At 38.3% G+C, this 14,204-nt stretch overlaps 1 protein-coding gene across 1 annotated transcript in view; it reads right to left on the reverse strand.

The window, feature by feature from the left end:
* Nucleotides 1-12,250: 12,250 nt before the first annotated feature.
* Nucleotides 12,251-14,204, reverse strand: part of khdrbs2 (KH domain containing, RNA binding, signal transduction associated 2) — a 72,860-nt gene continuing 70,906 nt past the window's right edge. Inside the window, exons 8-9 of the mRNA XM_073482657.1 lie at nucleotides 13,979-14,037; nucleotides 12,251-12,345 (exon numbers count right to left, since the gene is read on the reverse strand). Coding sequence (XP_073338758.1) covers nucleotides 12,251-12,345; nucleotides 13,979-14,037 — 154 coding nt within the window. The remainder of the gene's footprint in view (nucleotides 12,346-13,978; nucleotides 14,038-14,204) is intronic.

Genomic DNA, 14,204 nt, shown 5'->3' on the forward strand with positions numbered 1-14,204 from the left:
TGTTAAGTGCTTTTACTTCAGGCTATAACATCACCAAGTGTTGCTGCGATAAAACTGAACAGACGTGAGTTAATGCTAAAAATATATTTCTAACATTAGAAGCAGGGTTGTGTCTTTTTCTGCTGCAAATATTTAATATGGGATAGACTTTCATCTGGCGTGGCCATTTTTACCCTTTTCAAAATATAACACTTGGATGCTTTAGTACAAGTTCAACGTTTTATTGTCCACCAGGAATATGACTTGTTGTTGTCTTCAGAACACAACCTGCAACACAGAAAAAGAGAGGAGAAACAAACACTAAGAGTCAAAAAGAAGCAAGGCATTAAGGAAATGAAAACATTTTAAAGGATACCTGTTATACTCATTTTTTTCCTTTCCTACAGTCTTTTATAAATGTTCTTGTATGTGTAAAAGAGCTTGAGAGGTAAAAAGCCCTCGTAAGTCATCGTCAACAGAAGCTCCTCTACCACAGAAAACACTGCTCCTGAAACGCCTCGTCAGTAGTCCCGCCTTTAATTCCGTGACTTTGTGTCATCACACTACGTCACCATGTCACACATTTGCATAATGTATGCCTAGCGGCTAATTTGGCATGTTAGAATTGAATAAGCACAGCTGCTCTGTTGTTGTTAGCCATGCTGGCTCAGGCATGTGTGAGCTGACCAATCAGACGAGACTGGGTATTCGGGAGTGGGGCCTTAAAAAGACCAGAGCTAAAACAGAGCGTCTCAGACAGAGGGGGAATACATTGCACTGAGCATTAAAGCATGTAAACCTATTCTAGTAGTGACCCAAAATAAAATAATGAACCCAAAAATGAGCATAATATGTCTCCTTTAAAGAATAGCTGAACATTTCAGGACATATACATATTTGTTTTCTTGCCAAGAATCAGATGCGAAGATTGATACCATTCTCGTGCCTGCACACTGATTATGAAGGTTTTTTTTAAATTTTTTTTTAGCTTAGCATAAAGACTGGAAACAGGTGGTAACTGCTAGCTTTAGCTCTGATACAGGGGGAAAACCATCTGCCACAACATGTAAGTATTTTAGTCGGAAACATTATCAAAATTACCAACAGAATGTGAAGTATTATGTTGAAGAGGTATCTACTGAAGTTAGCTTGCTAACCAGCTAGCCCTGGCCTGGCCTGTCCTGGTACAAAGCTCCCACGCTAGTGTTGTAGGCACCTACACTTTCCCGGTGCTCCAAGCTCACAGTCTGGACCACTCGCTCCTCTGCTACCTGAGTTAACAGCTAATGGAAGCTACTGTTAGCAGCATTTAACGCTAACTCTGGTGAAATGCTTCCCCCCCATTTGTTTGGATTATGAATTCCACAGTTGGCAAATTCTTACATATTGCACCTTAAATTCCGACATAAAAGAAATGTAAACACAACAATATGTAGATTTATGGACTATTTATTATTTATTCATTTACTGATTATTTCTAAATGCTCTGCACTAAACTGACCATCTCGTGCTTAAGGCACAGATATGATATGACAGTGAGTTTAATCCCCTGATGAAACTCCAAAGCATATTTCCAAAAATATCCAACTATTCCTGTCAGTCTATATAATGATGTGACATGCATGTTATCTATCTGAATTGATCCTGAGGATGTATGACAAATGACACTGTGTCCTTGGTGTGCTGTAGTGTAGTTTGTCTATGCAGCGAGCCTTTGAGCCCCGAGTCTGACATTTTGTCTTGGCGCGCATCAAATGCAGTACGGTTATTCCCCCCGATCCACTGGCTGTCTCTTTATGAATCCCCCAGTTATAATCTGTCAACACACATCTGACATTCAGGGTGACGTTCTGTATGGAGATGCAGCTTTTAGCCAGAGACAATCAGCTCGTCCTTGGGATGGAGATGGAAGGAGAGAGACCTCCTCACTCTCACCTCAACCTTTTTTCAAATGAGCTTTTATTGTCTTGTTAAGAACAAATAGGTGCAATCATTCGAGAAAATAAGGCGCTAAGCATGAGAGCTGGCACCAAAGAGCTCGCAGCCATCTTTTATTTGTTCACACAGACGTTGACTGAATTAGCGAGTACAGCGTGTTGCATATCTGAGGATGACTCTGTCTCAGCCAGTCTGAACCCACAAGCAGATGGTGTCATTACATGACTGCAAAATGTGTTGGTATCAACTCAAGTCTGCAGCCTCCATATTCAATCATACATATTCATAAATGTTTTTCTACTGTTTTGTCTCATTACGAAGTCAGTGAACACACTAACACATTATAATTTAGTACATCGACTCAGGAACAATATAGTTCTACACTTTGAGATGAAAAAATAGCAATTCATATTCATATGACTTTCTTGCTGAGAGTTCAGTGAGAACATTTGAGCTACTCTGATGTTTGTACAGTACATATAAAGCTACAGCCAGGCTATCGGTTTCTTCCTGTTTCTCTGTGCTAAGCTAAGCTATCTAGCTGCTTGTTGTCGCTTACATTTACTGTATAGATAAAGGAGTGGCAAAGATCTCATCTAACACTCAGCAAAGAAGCAAATAACAACCTTTAGACCAAAGTTATCTGCAATCTGCGTAACATCGTTATATGTTTTGTCACCACCAGGGATGCCGCAATTTACCGATTTCACGAATTCAAGATTTCACGATTAATGTAATGTTTTGTGACCGTAAACATGTTTTTGTTCTCACTCTCAAAAAGGGACATTATGATTATTTTTCAAAGTAGCAGTGATTTAAAGGGGCACTCTGTATCTATATATATATTTACCTATATTCTTGAACTGTAGGAGCTACAGATGGGTGATTGGCTTGATTTTTGATTTCACTCCACCAAAACTCAAAACATATGCTTTTTTTTTTTTTTTTTTTTTTTTTTTGAATATTTTATTTTCACTTTTTTACATTTTTTACAAAAAATAGAAGGAAGAAAAAAAACAACACAAAAACCTACATACAAAATAGACATACACCACCTGACATTGTTAAATGAAAACATATGCTTTTTTTTAACTCTAATATTTACACATTACAAATGTAAACAAGGACTCTCAAGTGAGCTTTAATACTTGATCTTTAAACCCCCTAAACCGGATAATCTGGACCGAACAATGGTTCGATCCGAGTTTAAAACTGTAGTCTGAGTTGCTATTCCTCAGGTGTCCTGCACAGACATGAGTTCAGTATCGATTTGAGGAGGAGATGGGTGCTACAGGTTGGCTGTAGTCTCGAGAAGTACTAAATAGTTAGTGTGACCTCTGCTGGAAACAACTTTCTAAGACTCCAACAGGTTCAAGGACATAATATCATTAAAAAGCTTTTACACAGCAAAACTTAAAACCTGAAGTCAAAACCAGTTATTTGAGAGCCAATGAATCCCAACATTAATAGTTCAAAAAAATCCATTAGGAGAGGGTTTTTTTTAACACTGCAGAACCTGCCTGAAAGAGCTCTGTTTACTGTGGAATGTGAAACATGACCAGCTCAAAGCTATAGAGACATTTAAAAGGTCCAAAAGAAGAAAATTAAGTTTTTTGCCATTGTTGAAGAACCGCTCTAAAGTCGTTTGCCCCCACTGGATTGGATGATAAAATTGTCTCCTGCAGAGCTCTTAAGTATATTCAAAAACCAACAAGATTCAGGCTGAAACACATCACAACAGTTTCTTTCTAAAACACTGATCAAATAAACTGCAAATACATAGAGTGTGCTATTCTAATTGTGAAACGAAACAGCAGATACACACAATCACGTCCTTACCTGTGAGTCATTTGTCAGTCTATGCCATCTTCATTTCTCTTCCATCATCTTCCCTCTCCAAGTCCACATTCATCTCTGTGTGCCATAGAAAAACGTAAACAGAATTTATCTTTATTTCTCCACAGGAACAGATGCATACGCACTTTCACTAAATGGACTAATGTGTATTCTATTAAGAGTGTTGTGGCTGCATAAACAACGCTGCCAAAGGTGATAAACTTGGCAAACACAACAAAACAAACAGCTGCCTCTTCTTTTATTGCGCTCGAGGCTGCAGCCCACCTCTGCCAAATGGACGAGAATCACTGTGGGTCCATGCGAGCACTAATGGTGCAGACATGTGAAGACAGCAGCAGAGTCTTTAAGCATCTTAGACCCCGTTCGTAGTGCAAAACAAGAAAAATGCACAATGCGTGATGACTCTTTTTTCGAAATCCTTTTTGTAATCTGAATGTGAGAGTTTTATCTGTAAGAAATGCATCAACATCCAGCGCAGGCTCTGGGACTTCAGCTCTTGGCTGCTTTGGAGCTGGCGGCGGACTTGTTATGAAAATGGATCTGAGAGTGTTTCTGGCAAAAGGCTGCATGAACATCACTGGCATAAACAGAGTTTTCAGCAACAGTGAGCACTTCCAACTGTTAGGTGCAAATAAACACGAGAGATAGTTTTAATACACAAGTCACAGACCAAACCTAGGATGGAAAAGAGTTAAAAATTTGACTCATTTACAGATATTTATAATTACAGCTATTTAATCCTCATCATTTTATTCTAGACGGTTCACCACGTCTCCCCTCATAACTAGACTTGGATTTAATCAGCAATCCTCCCTGAATAACATAAATCCCTATTATATATACTGTATGTCTGAGCTGCTTGATATTCCCGGAAATGTTGTTTTGTTTTCTTCATATTTATTTAATAAATAGCACATTGTGGTTGTTCATTGCTGCTCCACAATAATTTATCCTGAGAAATACTGTACGTGATCGTTTATTTTGCGACCCAATCGCCAATGTTTTTCAATGTACTTTTAGCAAAAAAAATCACTTGGTTAGGGTTAGGAAAAGATCATGTTTTGGTGTCATGGTTTGGTGTTTTAGTCATTAGTCTTCTCCTGTTTTATTTTGTAGTCTGTATCCATGTATGTGTCATGTTTTCCTTTCCACTTCCTGTCTTTGTCTGTTTCCCGCCCTTTTACGTGCTCACGTTTTTCATTAGTCAATCAGCCTGTGTATTGAAATCTGTGTTTTTTCCTTCACTCCTAGTTGGTTCGTCTGTGTTTCTCTTCTGTTCCCCGGCACTGTGTCCTGTGTTGCTGCTGTGTTCCTTGTGTCTCCTTGGTTTGTACTGGTTTGTTTCATTTTTTGCACTCTTGGATTCCTGTTTTGTTGCCAGATTTTTATTGCCTGCCCTTTCGTTTTAGTGGACTACAGCCGAATTGATTTAAGCTCGCCTTTTGTTCTTTCAACCGGCCTGCCTCTGTGTTTTGCGTTTGGGTCTTTTTTTGTAATACATAACACTTGGCCTAAAAAGTTAAAGTTGGCTGCAAATCTCCAAATGTCTTGTTATGTGGCAATGTATTACAAAGGTTCTTTGGCATGTAAAATGTCTTAAAAACAAAAGAGACAGGAGCTAAAACAGAGGGGGAATACAGAGCTGCAGCACTGGACAGTGTGAGAAAACTGTTGTGTTTTTGAGCACTAAAGCATGAAAACCTATTCTAGTAGTAACCCAAAATATCTTTATGAACCTGAAAATGAGCATAAAACATCTCCCTTAAAAATATCCAGTAGTTTGGAACTTGGTCGAAACACAGTTTTGAACTGCGGTCATTGGCTTGGCAGCCTCCTCGCATGTGACTCCACCACCACCTCCTCCACTCTCCAGATATGTAAGTCAGATGATAAACATGTAATGTGAACGTGAACGTATTGCAGAAACGTCTACAATGTATGTAGCATATGTATGACACAAACAAAACCAGCATTTAACCACAGCGATTGGGCTGTGCTTTTCTAACTCAGTGAGGAAAAATGTTTTGCTTTATGGAACCAACTTGAAACACGTACCAAGCTATACTTCCCTGACTGATGACGGGCCCGCACATGTCTGATGGCTGAGTACAATCCTCAGTCCTCTGGGAGCAGATTCTTGTGCCTGCTGCTCTGGAAAGAAGCACAAGTAGAAAATGCTATTTTGCAAAAAAAAGGCAAAGGGAGCATGAGTCATGTTGCAGTACTGCAGAGTTAGGCTGTCTAGTAATTGTACAATACAAGCGAACAGCACTGCAGCACAATGAGTTATCCGCAACAATGTAGAGCTATTTGGCCACCAGTTGGGAGATAAAGCAGACGCAAATACCTTATTATTTATTTATTTTTTTTGTTAGAAGTGTACTGCATGTTGTTCAGACAACTGGGCCATCATTATATAATGACATATGACAAAGCCCACTGGAGACAAATGGTAGCGGCCACGCTTTTATCCCAGTTCAAATGCAACATTTGTTCCATTAACTCTAGATGAAAAGTTTTTTCATTAACTCCACAGTTATCTTGTTTCGAGCCAAAAAACAGATTGTTCCTCCTGAACTTGTTCCTTAATTAAATTGATGTTTCCTTCGCAGCAATTGATCTCTTTTGTTTCGCAAGCTCAGAATAACTTCAAAGCACACACATCTCCTCTTGCGATGCCTGAGACTGTAAAAATGTTTGCGACTGACTGTTGACCAACTCTTTGTTCTTGATTAAACATTTCTTGTCGGAGAATGAAGATTAAACTACAGTAAAGCCTGCTGCAACAAAAGTCCTGAGCTCTACATTTGGAAGTAAGTTTCTGTACGCTGACTTATTTTATGATCAGATGGAAGATGTTTCATTGTTTAAAAAGTAAACGACTTTGCCTTGGTGTCACGACCAAAGACAGCTTCAATCAACACATTTGTTACAATACAGTAAATAGAATAATTCAACGAAAGAAAATGGCATCTTTGTGCTTGTAACAAATGAAAAATCCAAACGTCTCGCAGTCTTCCAGGAGAAATATATATTCATAACTTCAAACTAAACAACTATTGATGCTGTATCTCGCATTTCTGGGTCGGCTTTGTTCATAAATCTTGTTATGCATCGTCAGTACAAGTGTGCAATTAAGCTGCTATGCCTTTGAATGCATTTTCAAAAAGAATTGCACCTTTGGAAAAATGTGAGGAGAAGGGCATGAATTATGAATGGGTCAGCACGTATCTGTCCGCAGGGATTAAGTGTAGCTGTATTTGCACAGATATGAAACACAGGTTGGGGAGAAAATACATACAAATAGGATTTATTATAGAAACAGCAAAAAGGAAAGATGCAAATAAAGGCTGGCGCAGGAGGAATAAAAAAAATTACATTGTCTGGCAGAAATGAAGGTATGCAGTTGTAGCTATGCATGCACAGTAATTTTTTTTTCCTAAATGGTCTTCAGTTTGTTTTTCTACACGCCATATGTATAATAATAATTGTATTTATTATATTAATCTAAACCATATCGCACATTTTCTCTTCAAGCCAGCCTCATATAGTAACTATTATGCTGTTCTACTAACCATATGATTAATGACTTCTAATGGCTTTGCAGTTTTACTAAGATTCTGTTTCCTTTATCTCTTTTCTTTCCATTATTTTAATCGCATATCTACGCTTTATTGTGTTTTTAATGAGGTGTCAGAGGTACAAAAACTGCACACAGTGTTACTTGTGGTTGATGTAAATGAGCTTTAATGGGGGATTCATGGGAATGTGCAGCGAGATGGAAATTAGATTTCAATCCTTTAACAGTGTGCACACAGTGAGCCACGAGAAGATATTACTCCTTATCACAAACATACACGTGATCACAGTTTCTGTCTGTCTCAAGCTGTTGGTTAAAGTCAGAATGTAAAGTCTTTGCTAGTTAATTGGAAAATGAAATAAGTTAAGGAGGACAAATGAGCTAATACTGCTCATTCACTGTTAATTATGTCTCATTTAAATGTTAAAAGTGAATGTGAAAGTAATCAGTAGTGACCACTGGTGACTAAAAATACTGTCATTTGCATTAATGCACATACTTCCATGTCGCCTTGTTTATATCCACTCAACTGTTCAATTTTAGTCGATACAAAAGTCTTCACTGGCATCAAATTGTATATGTGTGTGACATATAAGGAAGGAAATGAACAAACATTTTACAAAAATATAATAAAACAAAATAGATAATGAATAGAGGAGATAGAGGAAACAAAATAACACGCACGTGTACAGAATATAACATTTGTCACAAATATATCTTATTTCATTATGTGCATACAGTATAAGAGCAGTGGGATCCAAAAGTCTGATAAACCTGAAAATAATCAGAAAGTTCATGGATTCAGGGAGTAAATGATTTTTGTTCTAGGTAAAGAGGGGCGTTCTCGGCATCAAATCTCGGCCAGACTTTGACTAACTCTCAAAATGCTTTACAGAAATGGGATCAGAACTACCAAATACTAAAATAATCTTAAATTCATGGACATTTTTCGAAGACTCAACTTTTCACTCATATTGTTAAGATGATATTATCACCATCACAAACAATATTATTACATTTGAAACTACGTTATACACAAAAGAAGTATCTTGACTAGTGGTCTCAGGTGTTTGGACCCCACTGAATGTAGGCTTATATACATACGCACTATAAACAATCACAAGGACATGCACTCACCTGTTACCTCCCTCTCTGCTCTGACCAAATCACACAACAGTGTGTGTCTTTATCTGTGGGGAGAAAACAAAACACTATGATAAAGAACATGTCAATCCTTTGTATCAGCAATAATGAAGTATAGACTGACAGACTGCATGCAATACAGAACAGTCATTACATTCCATCACTGTGAAAAAAGTAAACCAGTTTAAATATCATGAATATTTATGAGGAGTTTTGAGCAAATCTTTCGTAATTTATTTATATCACTAATGTGATGTTTTAGTTTCCCGGTCATTATTTTAGCGTCTTTTATTAAAACGTGTTATTTCTTTTATCACAGTTTAGCTGAATTCCTTATGGACTATTTAAGGGATTTTAATTCAACAGGCATTTATTTGGCGTTAAACAGGGCAGGTTTACTTTTTTTTAAGTGGAAGTTAGCATTTGAAGATTAAATTAGTGTTATTGTTATTTGGGTTACCTGCTTAGTGTTTAGTCTTCCTTTCAGTCCCGTGATCTACACTCTTAATGAGCGCCAGGCTTCAGGTGTACTAATCACAAAAGAGAATCCAAATCGCTAAATAGACTTCAGCTTTGGGGTTTAAAGCACGGAAAATTACAGTGCATATACAGCTTTCTCAGGTTAAATGACAGAAATGCAGAGAGAGGTTAGCAGAGACATTGATGAGACACTGCAGGTCGCTCTTGTTTCATTCAGCAATAACATACTATCAGAGGGTGAATATCTACATCCTGTATGGTCCATTATGCTCTCCACGAGCCAGCTGAGTGACATTATTATGATAATATATGAGGACTTCTTACCTCTTTTAACTCCATATCATTCTCAGAGTCAATCAGTGTCTGTTTAATGATGTAAAACTTCAGAAAATGGATTAAGAAAAGAAATGTATTAGTTTTTAAATAAGAAGGTGATCAAAGATTCAAGGACGATTGAGCAGGAATATAAATTATTTAACAAATGTGTCATTTGGAGACAGGTTGGTGGGCTTTCTTTATGAAGCAAGTTAGCAGTTACCAGATGTTAAATGGTCTCGGTGTCCAAAAAAAACCAAAAAACCAATTTATCGCTCCATAGCCACCTATTTAGAGAGTCTTACACACTGCGTTGAGGTTTATGTTGTTTTTATTAAATGCTTTATGTACAAATACAGATTACACACAAAAACAAAGCACGCATTATAAATCACACACTGTATATTGCCGACTGCTTTCAATCCAAACAAAAGAAAATGTGTTTTGCACGATTACGATCTCACATATTATATAATTTAAAAATCACGATGTAACTTAGGCTAACTTTAGTCTGCGGTGACGACTCCATGTTGCCATGAAGTTGTCATAAATCAGTTTCTGCAATCAGTTATGGGGGAAACTTGAGGACTGATTTAGATCCATGAACATTCAACATTTTCATATATACGTATATAAAAAAAGAAGAAAAAAGAAAACCTAGATCATTTAGTCACTTTGTATTCAGGTCTTCTGTTCTGGAAAGGGTTTTGGTTTCCATCTGTTGCCTTTAATCCGGTTTATCAGGTCAATTGTGTTCAGAGCAGTGTGTGCTACTCCGTCTGTCACCATAATAATGAATTTTGCAAGTCATGCAACCAAAAACAGGAAGCTGCTGCAGCACCGATCATCAGGAGCTTTAGAAGGCAAATTAAACTTCTATATAACCATCATTAGTAAACTGAATATTTATAGTTAATTATACTTTAGTTTTACCATTACCATTTATTAAGCAATTGTTTATTGTAAAGTTGCAACTGATGTTTATACTGTAGTACTTTGGCCCAATCCCAATACACCCCTTGCCCTTACCACTGAGCCATACGCCTGTGTTTTGCATGTGTTTTGCATGTTCATGCCCAGGGGTAGGGTGCCTGGATTTTTGTTTGGACAGAGGTGTGTTATGGTCCTTTTCTTTGTAACGAGCATAAAACAATCACTGCTAGTTTACTGATGTGTCAGTTGCCAACTAGCTAGCTAACATTATAGTGTTATTACTGATTTGTTGCTGATAGTCCCGTATTTTGACGTAGACCAATGTTGAAGGCATACGACGCCTGAAATTTAACTTAAGTACAGCAGCGAAGTTGCTGAACTCAGTACAGCTCCTCTAATATCAGTGCAGACTGGCAGGGTATTAGTACAGGTTGCTAATGTTATTGACCAGGTAATGAAACTGTGTTCTTTTATATTTGATGACTTGATTGACAGCACAAGTTGTGAAGGAACCGTTAGTGTCCATCCATCGGTGATATGGCAAATGGTATTGTCATAATACCAGGAATGCCACATAAGAAATCACCACAGCTGAAGATGACATATCAGAAATGTATGAGGGTCATTGACGTATGAGAGTCTTGAAGAGTTGTCCCATTTCACAGGGGGAGATTTCAACCACTACCCCCTGTCACTCTGTTCTGAGGGGCACTTGAAAACAAATTAGGATAGGATTGAGCCTTTGCAGATGGTTAATAAACACCGTCTAGTAAATCTATAAACATTATTTGGATAGCCACTATAAAGTTGCAACTGATGTTTATAAACCAATTCAACCTTGAACAATTTTCCATCTATTTATGATGGCTTTTAGTAAAGTGTTATCAAATTTGTAAAAGAAATGTGTCTTGAACGAGCTAGTCTGAATCTCACATGGTTTACGTTTTCGGTACAAGGAATTAATCTGTAAAAGATCCACCTACACCAGATTGAACCCACTGTCAGTGAACTGTTGGAGGGAGGTGACGGAGGCTGAGAAAGGATTATTTTAAATGTGAAGTGCAGCGTCACCTTTGCTCCGCAGCTCTGGCTGGTTTACTCGTCCAGCCTGTAAAGTAATTTTGTCGTCACCACAATGAGCTAAATCGGGCTTGTGGTGCGTATTCTGTCAATATATTAATATTTAGAACGCTAGATCTAAAAGATAGTAGCCTTTGGGGTATTTGTGGAAGTGGCTAAAATGAGAGAAAATCAGACTTTTGCTTGGCTTTTTTTTTTTATGGCCTCAAAGTGGAAGACAACTGACATGGGATGTCCCCTGATGCCCTGACAAGCTTGTCAGATCGTTTTTTGTTTTTTTTCTCTCCTAGTCTGACAACTCTGATGTTTACTGTGACACCGGCCCACAGAGCACAGAGTACTGTACACATAATGAAGCAAAACACAGAGGATGTTGCCGGCGCTGTCTGTAGATCGGTGAAGTCACCTGCGTACTTTGAGTGAGTTGCGACGGCACAGATTGGCCGGGGGAAACGATGACTCTAAAATCGCCAGATCTGACACGGAGAGCGCCGCGAAAGGCAAAAATATAATACTGCTAACCCCTGATTGAAGGCAATACATGGAAACTCATTTATCAAAATCTTAGATGTAACTCAAGAAAAAAATCTGCAGTTTAATGATAATAAAAATAACTACAGTTTTTCGGGGATATCGAGGTGAAATGAAGGGCATTTATAAACAGCCAATTTTAATAACAACCTTCCTGTACATGGATGAGCCTGGATGAGAGTCTCTTTTCATTACCGCTCTACATTTTCAAAACAAAGGCTTTGAGTAAAATCTGAGTACTGCTAAAATGTTGAAGTTTGTGGATTAATGTGCTTTATGGGGTTATTCTTTATTTCAATTTCTGAAGGAGACGGACAAAAAAAAAAAACAAAGCAAATGTTACAACATTTTTTATGAGGAGTTTAAAAAATATATAAATAGTTTGAAATTGGAGGTCACATATCTGGAGCACCTTCAGTATCTACCATAGGGATGTTTTCTGTAGCCCCCTCTTGTCAGCCGTAAAACTGGGGCTTTGAGGCTGGGACGTGAAGTCGGCCACTCCTCCTCTGCAGAAAACAAAACAGTTAAAACACAAGGTTCGTGTCACAATGGTGTCCTATACCGTTCTCTTACGATCCATTTAACCAAAGACAAGAATATTCAAGCAAGCAAATCCCATCCCAGGTACTATGGAGGCTTTTCTCCACGGAAAATTAATTTCATAAGCTCTCTGCCCTCTGTTGGCCCAACGCTGACTGTCAGCAGCTCCTTCCTTATGGGGCCAAATCACATAGAGATGCCCACCGCTGCTGCTGCATGCCACATTGCTCTGCTTCCAAATAAGAAAGTGTTTATGGAGCAGAAAATCAAATCATTGGCCCCTTGGTTTTGGTTTGGTCCGACCTCAACACCCCAGTGCACAATTCATCGTGCTGAAAATGAATGAGGCTGCAAACCCGCTGTGGCAACTGGCTTGTCGCTGCCCGCTGTTATGTGACAACCTTGTAACTCCACTTTTTGGTGATTTCGACATTTTTGCTTGAATTGAAGTTGGTTTGAGAGAATGCAAAGACTCTTTTGCTCATGCAACCTTGTAGAAAATGTGAAAAGACAAAGCAACTTTCTAAACAGTTGGTGTTGCGGAGATACACGCAGCATTTTGTGCAGCTCTCCTGGAATGAGCCAACGACGGCACTTATCCAAAAGGCAAAACACTCCACCTTTACAACGGGCATCGGTTAGCCCCCTGAGCTTCCACTGGCACATTTACTGTTCCAGGCAAAAGCAGCTCGTAGCCAGAAAGGTAGGAGGGGTGATGCATGCAGGAGCGGCTCCCTGGGTGAGGATGATTAGAAGTGGGCTGAAACCGCGAGGCTTTTTCCTTTGTTTCTCTGCTGTGAAACATCTTTTAAATATCAGCGAAGCAGCAGACAGGATTGTGTGGCCAAGACTTGTTTTTTTGTTCTCAGGAATTAATTCAAATAAGGTCCAAGGATGTTTCCTGAAAAGTTTGTTTTTAGGATCCTGCACTGTGTCCACAGATGTGACTAATTATCTTTAACAACAGAAGCAGATTGCTGATGCGAAATACTACTGGCTTGATGTCAGGCACAAGGATGGGAAACATGTCAGGGGAGGAGTTGTGACTGTACACTGATGTTGCAATAGAAATAGAAACCATACTGATGCCACCGGATGTGACTTACCTAAGTATTGCGTAGAGCTAGAACTACGAATTATTTTGTTTTTTGAATAATCCACCATTGTTTGATATAATAATAGTGAAAAATCAATTTTTTTTTCTAATCACAATTTCCTAAAGCCTATACATCTCAACATTTTGCTTGTTTGTTTGACCAACAGTCCCAAACGCAAAGATTTTGCATTTCCAATCCGTAAAAACTGAGAAAATCAACGAATCCTTAACATTGAGAAGCCAGAACCAGAGAAACATTTGGCATTTCTGCTTGACAAATGACTTAAATGATCTATCAGACATCAAATGGCCAAATCATTTTAACGTAAACCAACTTATCATATAATTAAATACTTGATACGCTAATAGTGTGATAATGACAACTTCACTTTTGCTACATTAAACAATTCACAGTGCGAGCAAGAAGAGAGAGAAGGGTTTAAATTAATGATAACCAGTTCACAAAAAACCTTTCTGCTAAGCACAATATAAGCTGTTCTTACCATAGTTGTTGTAGGATTCATCACTGGGTCCGTGTCCATATTCATAATATTCTGAAATGCTAAATCAGACAGAGTGGAAACGTTAGTCAAAAAATATAGAACAAAACCAACAATGTGTTCGTCCGTCTTTCTGATGACTTTCTGACCACACACTGACATAGTGTACTGATCACTCAGCCCAGAGCCCATTGGTTCCCACTCAAGACACTGATTGTTAAACAAATAT

Source organism: Pagrus major, chromosome 15 (genome assembly GCF_040436345.1).
Source record: "Pagrus major chromosome 15, Pma_NU_1.0".
Taxonomy (NCBI): Eukaryota; Metazoa; Chordata; class Actinopteri; order Spariformes; family Sparidae; genus Pagrus; species Pagrus major.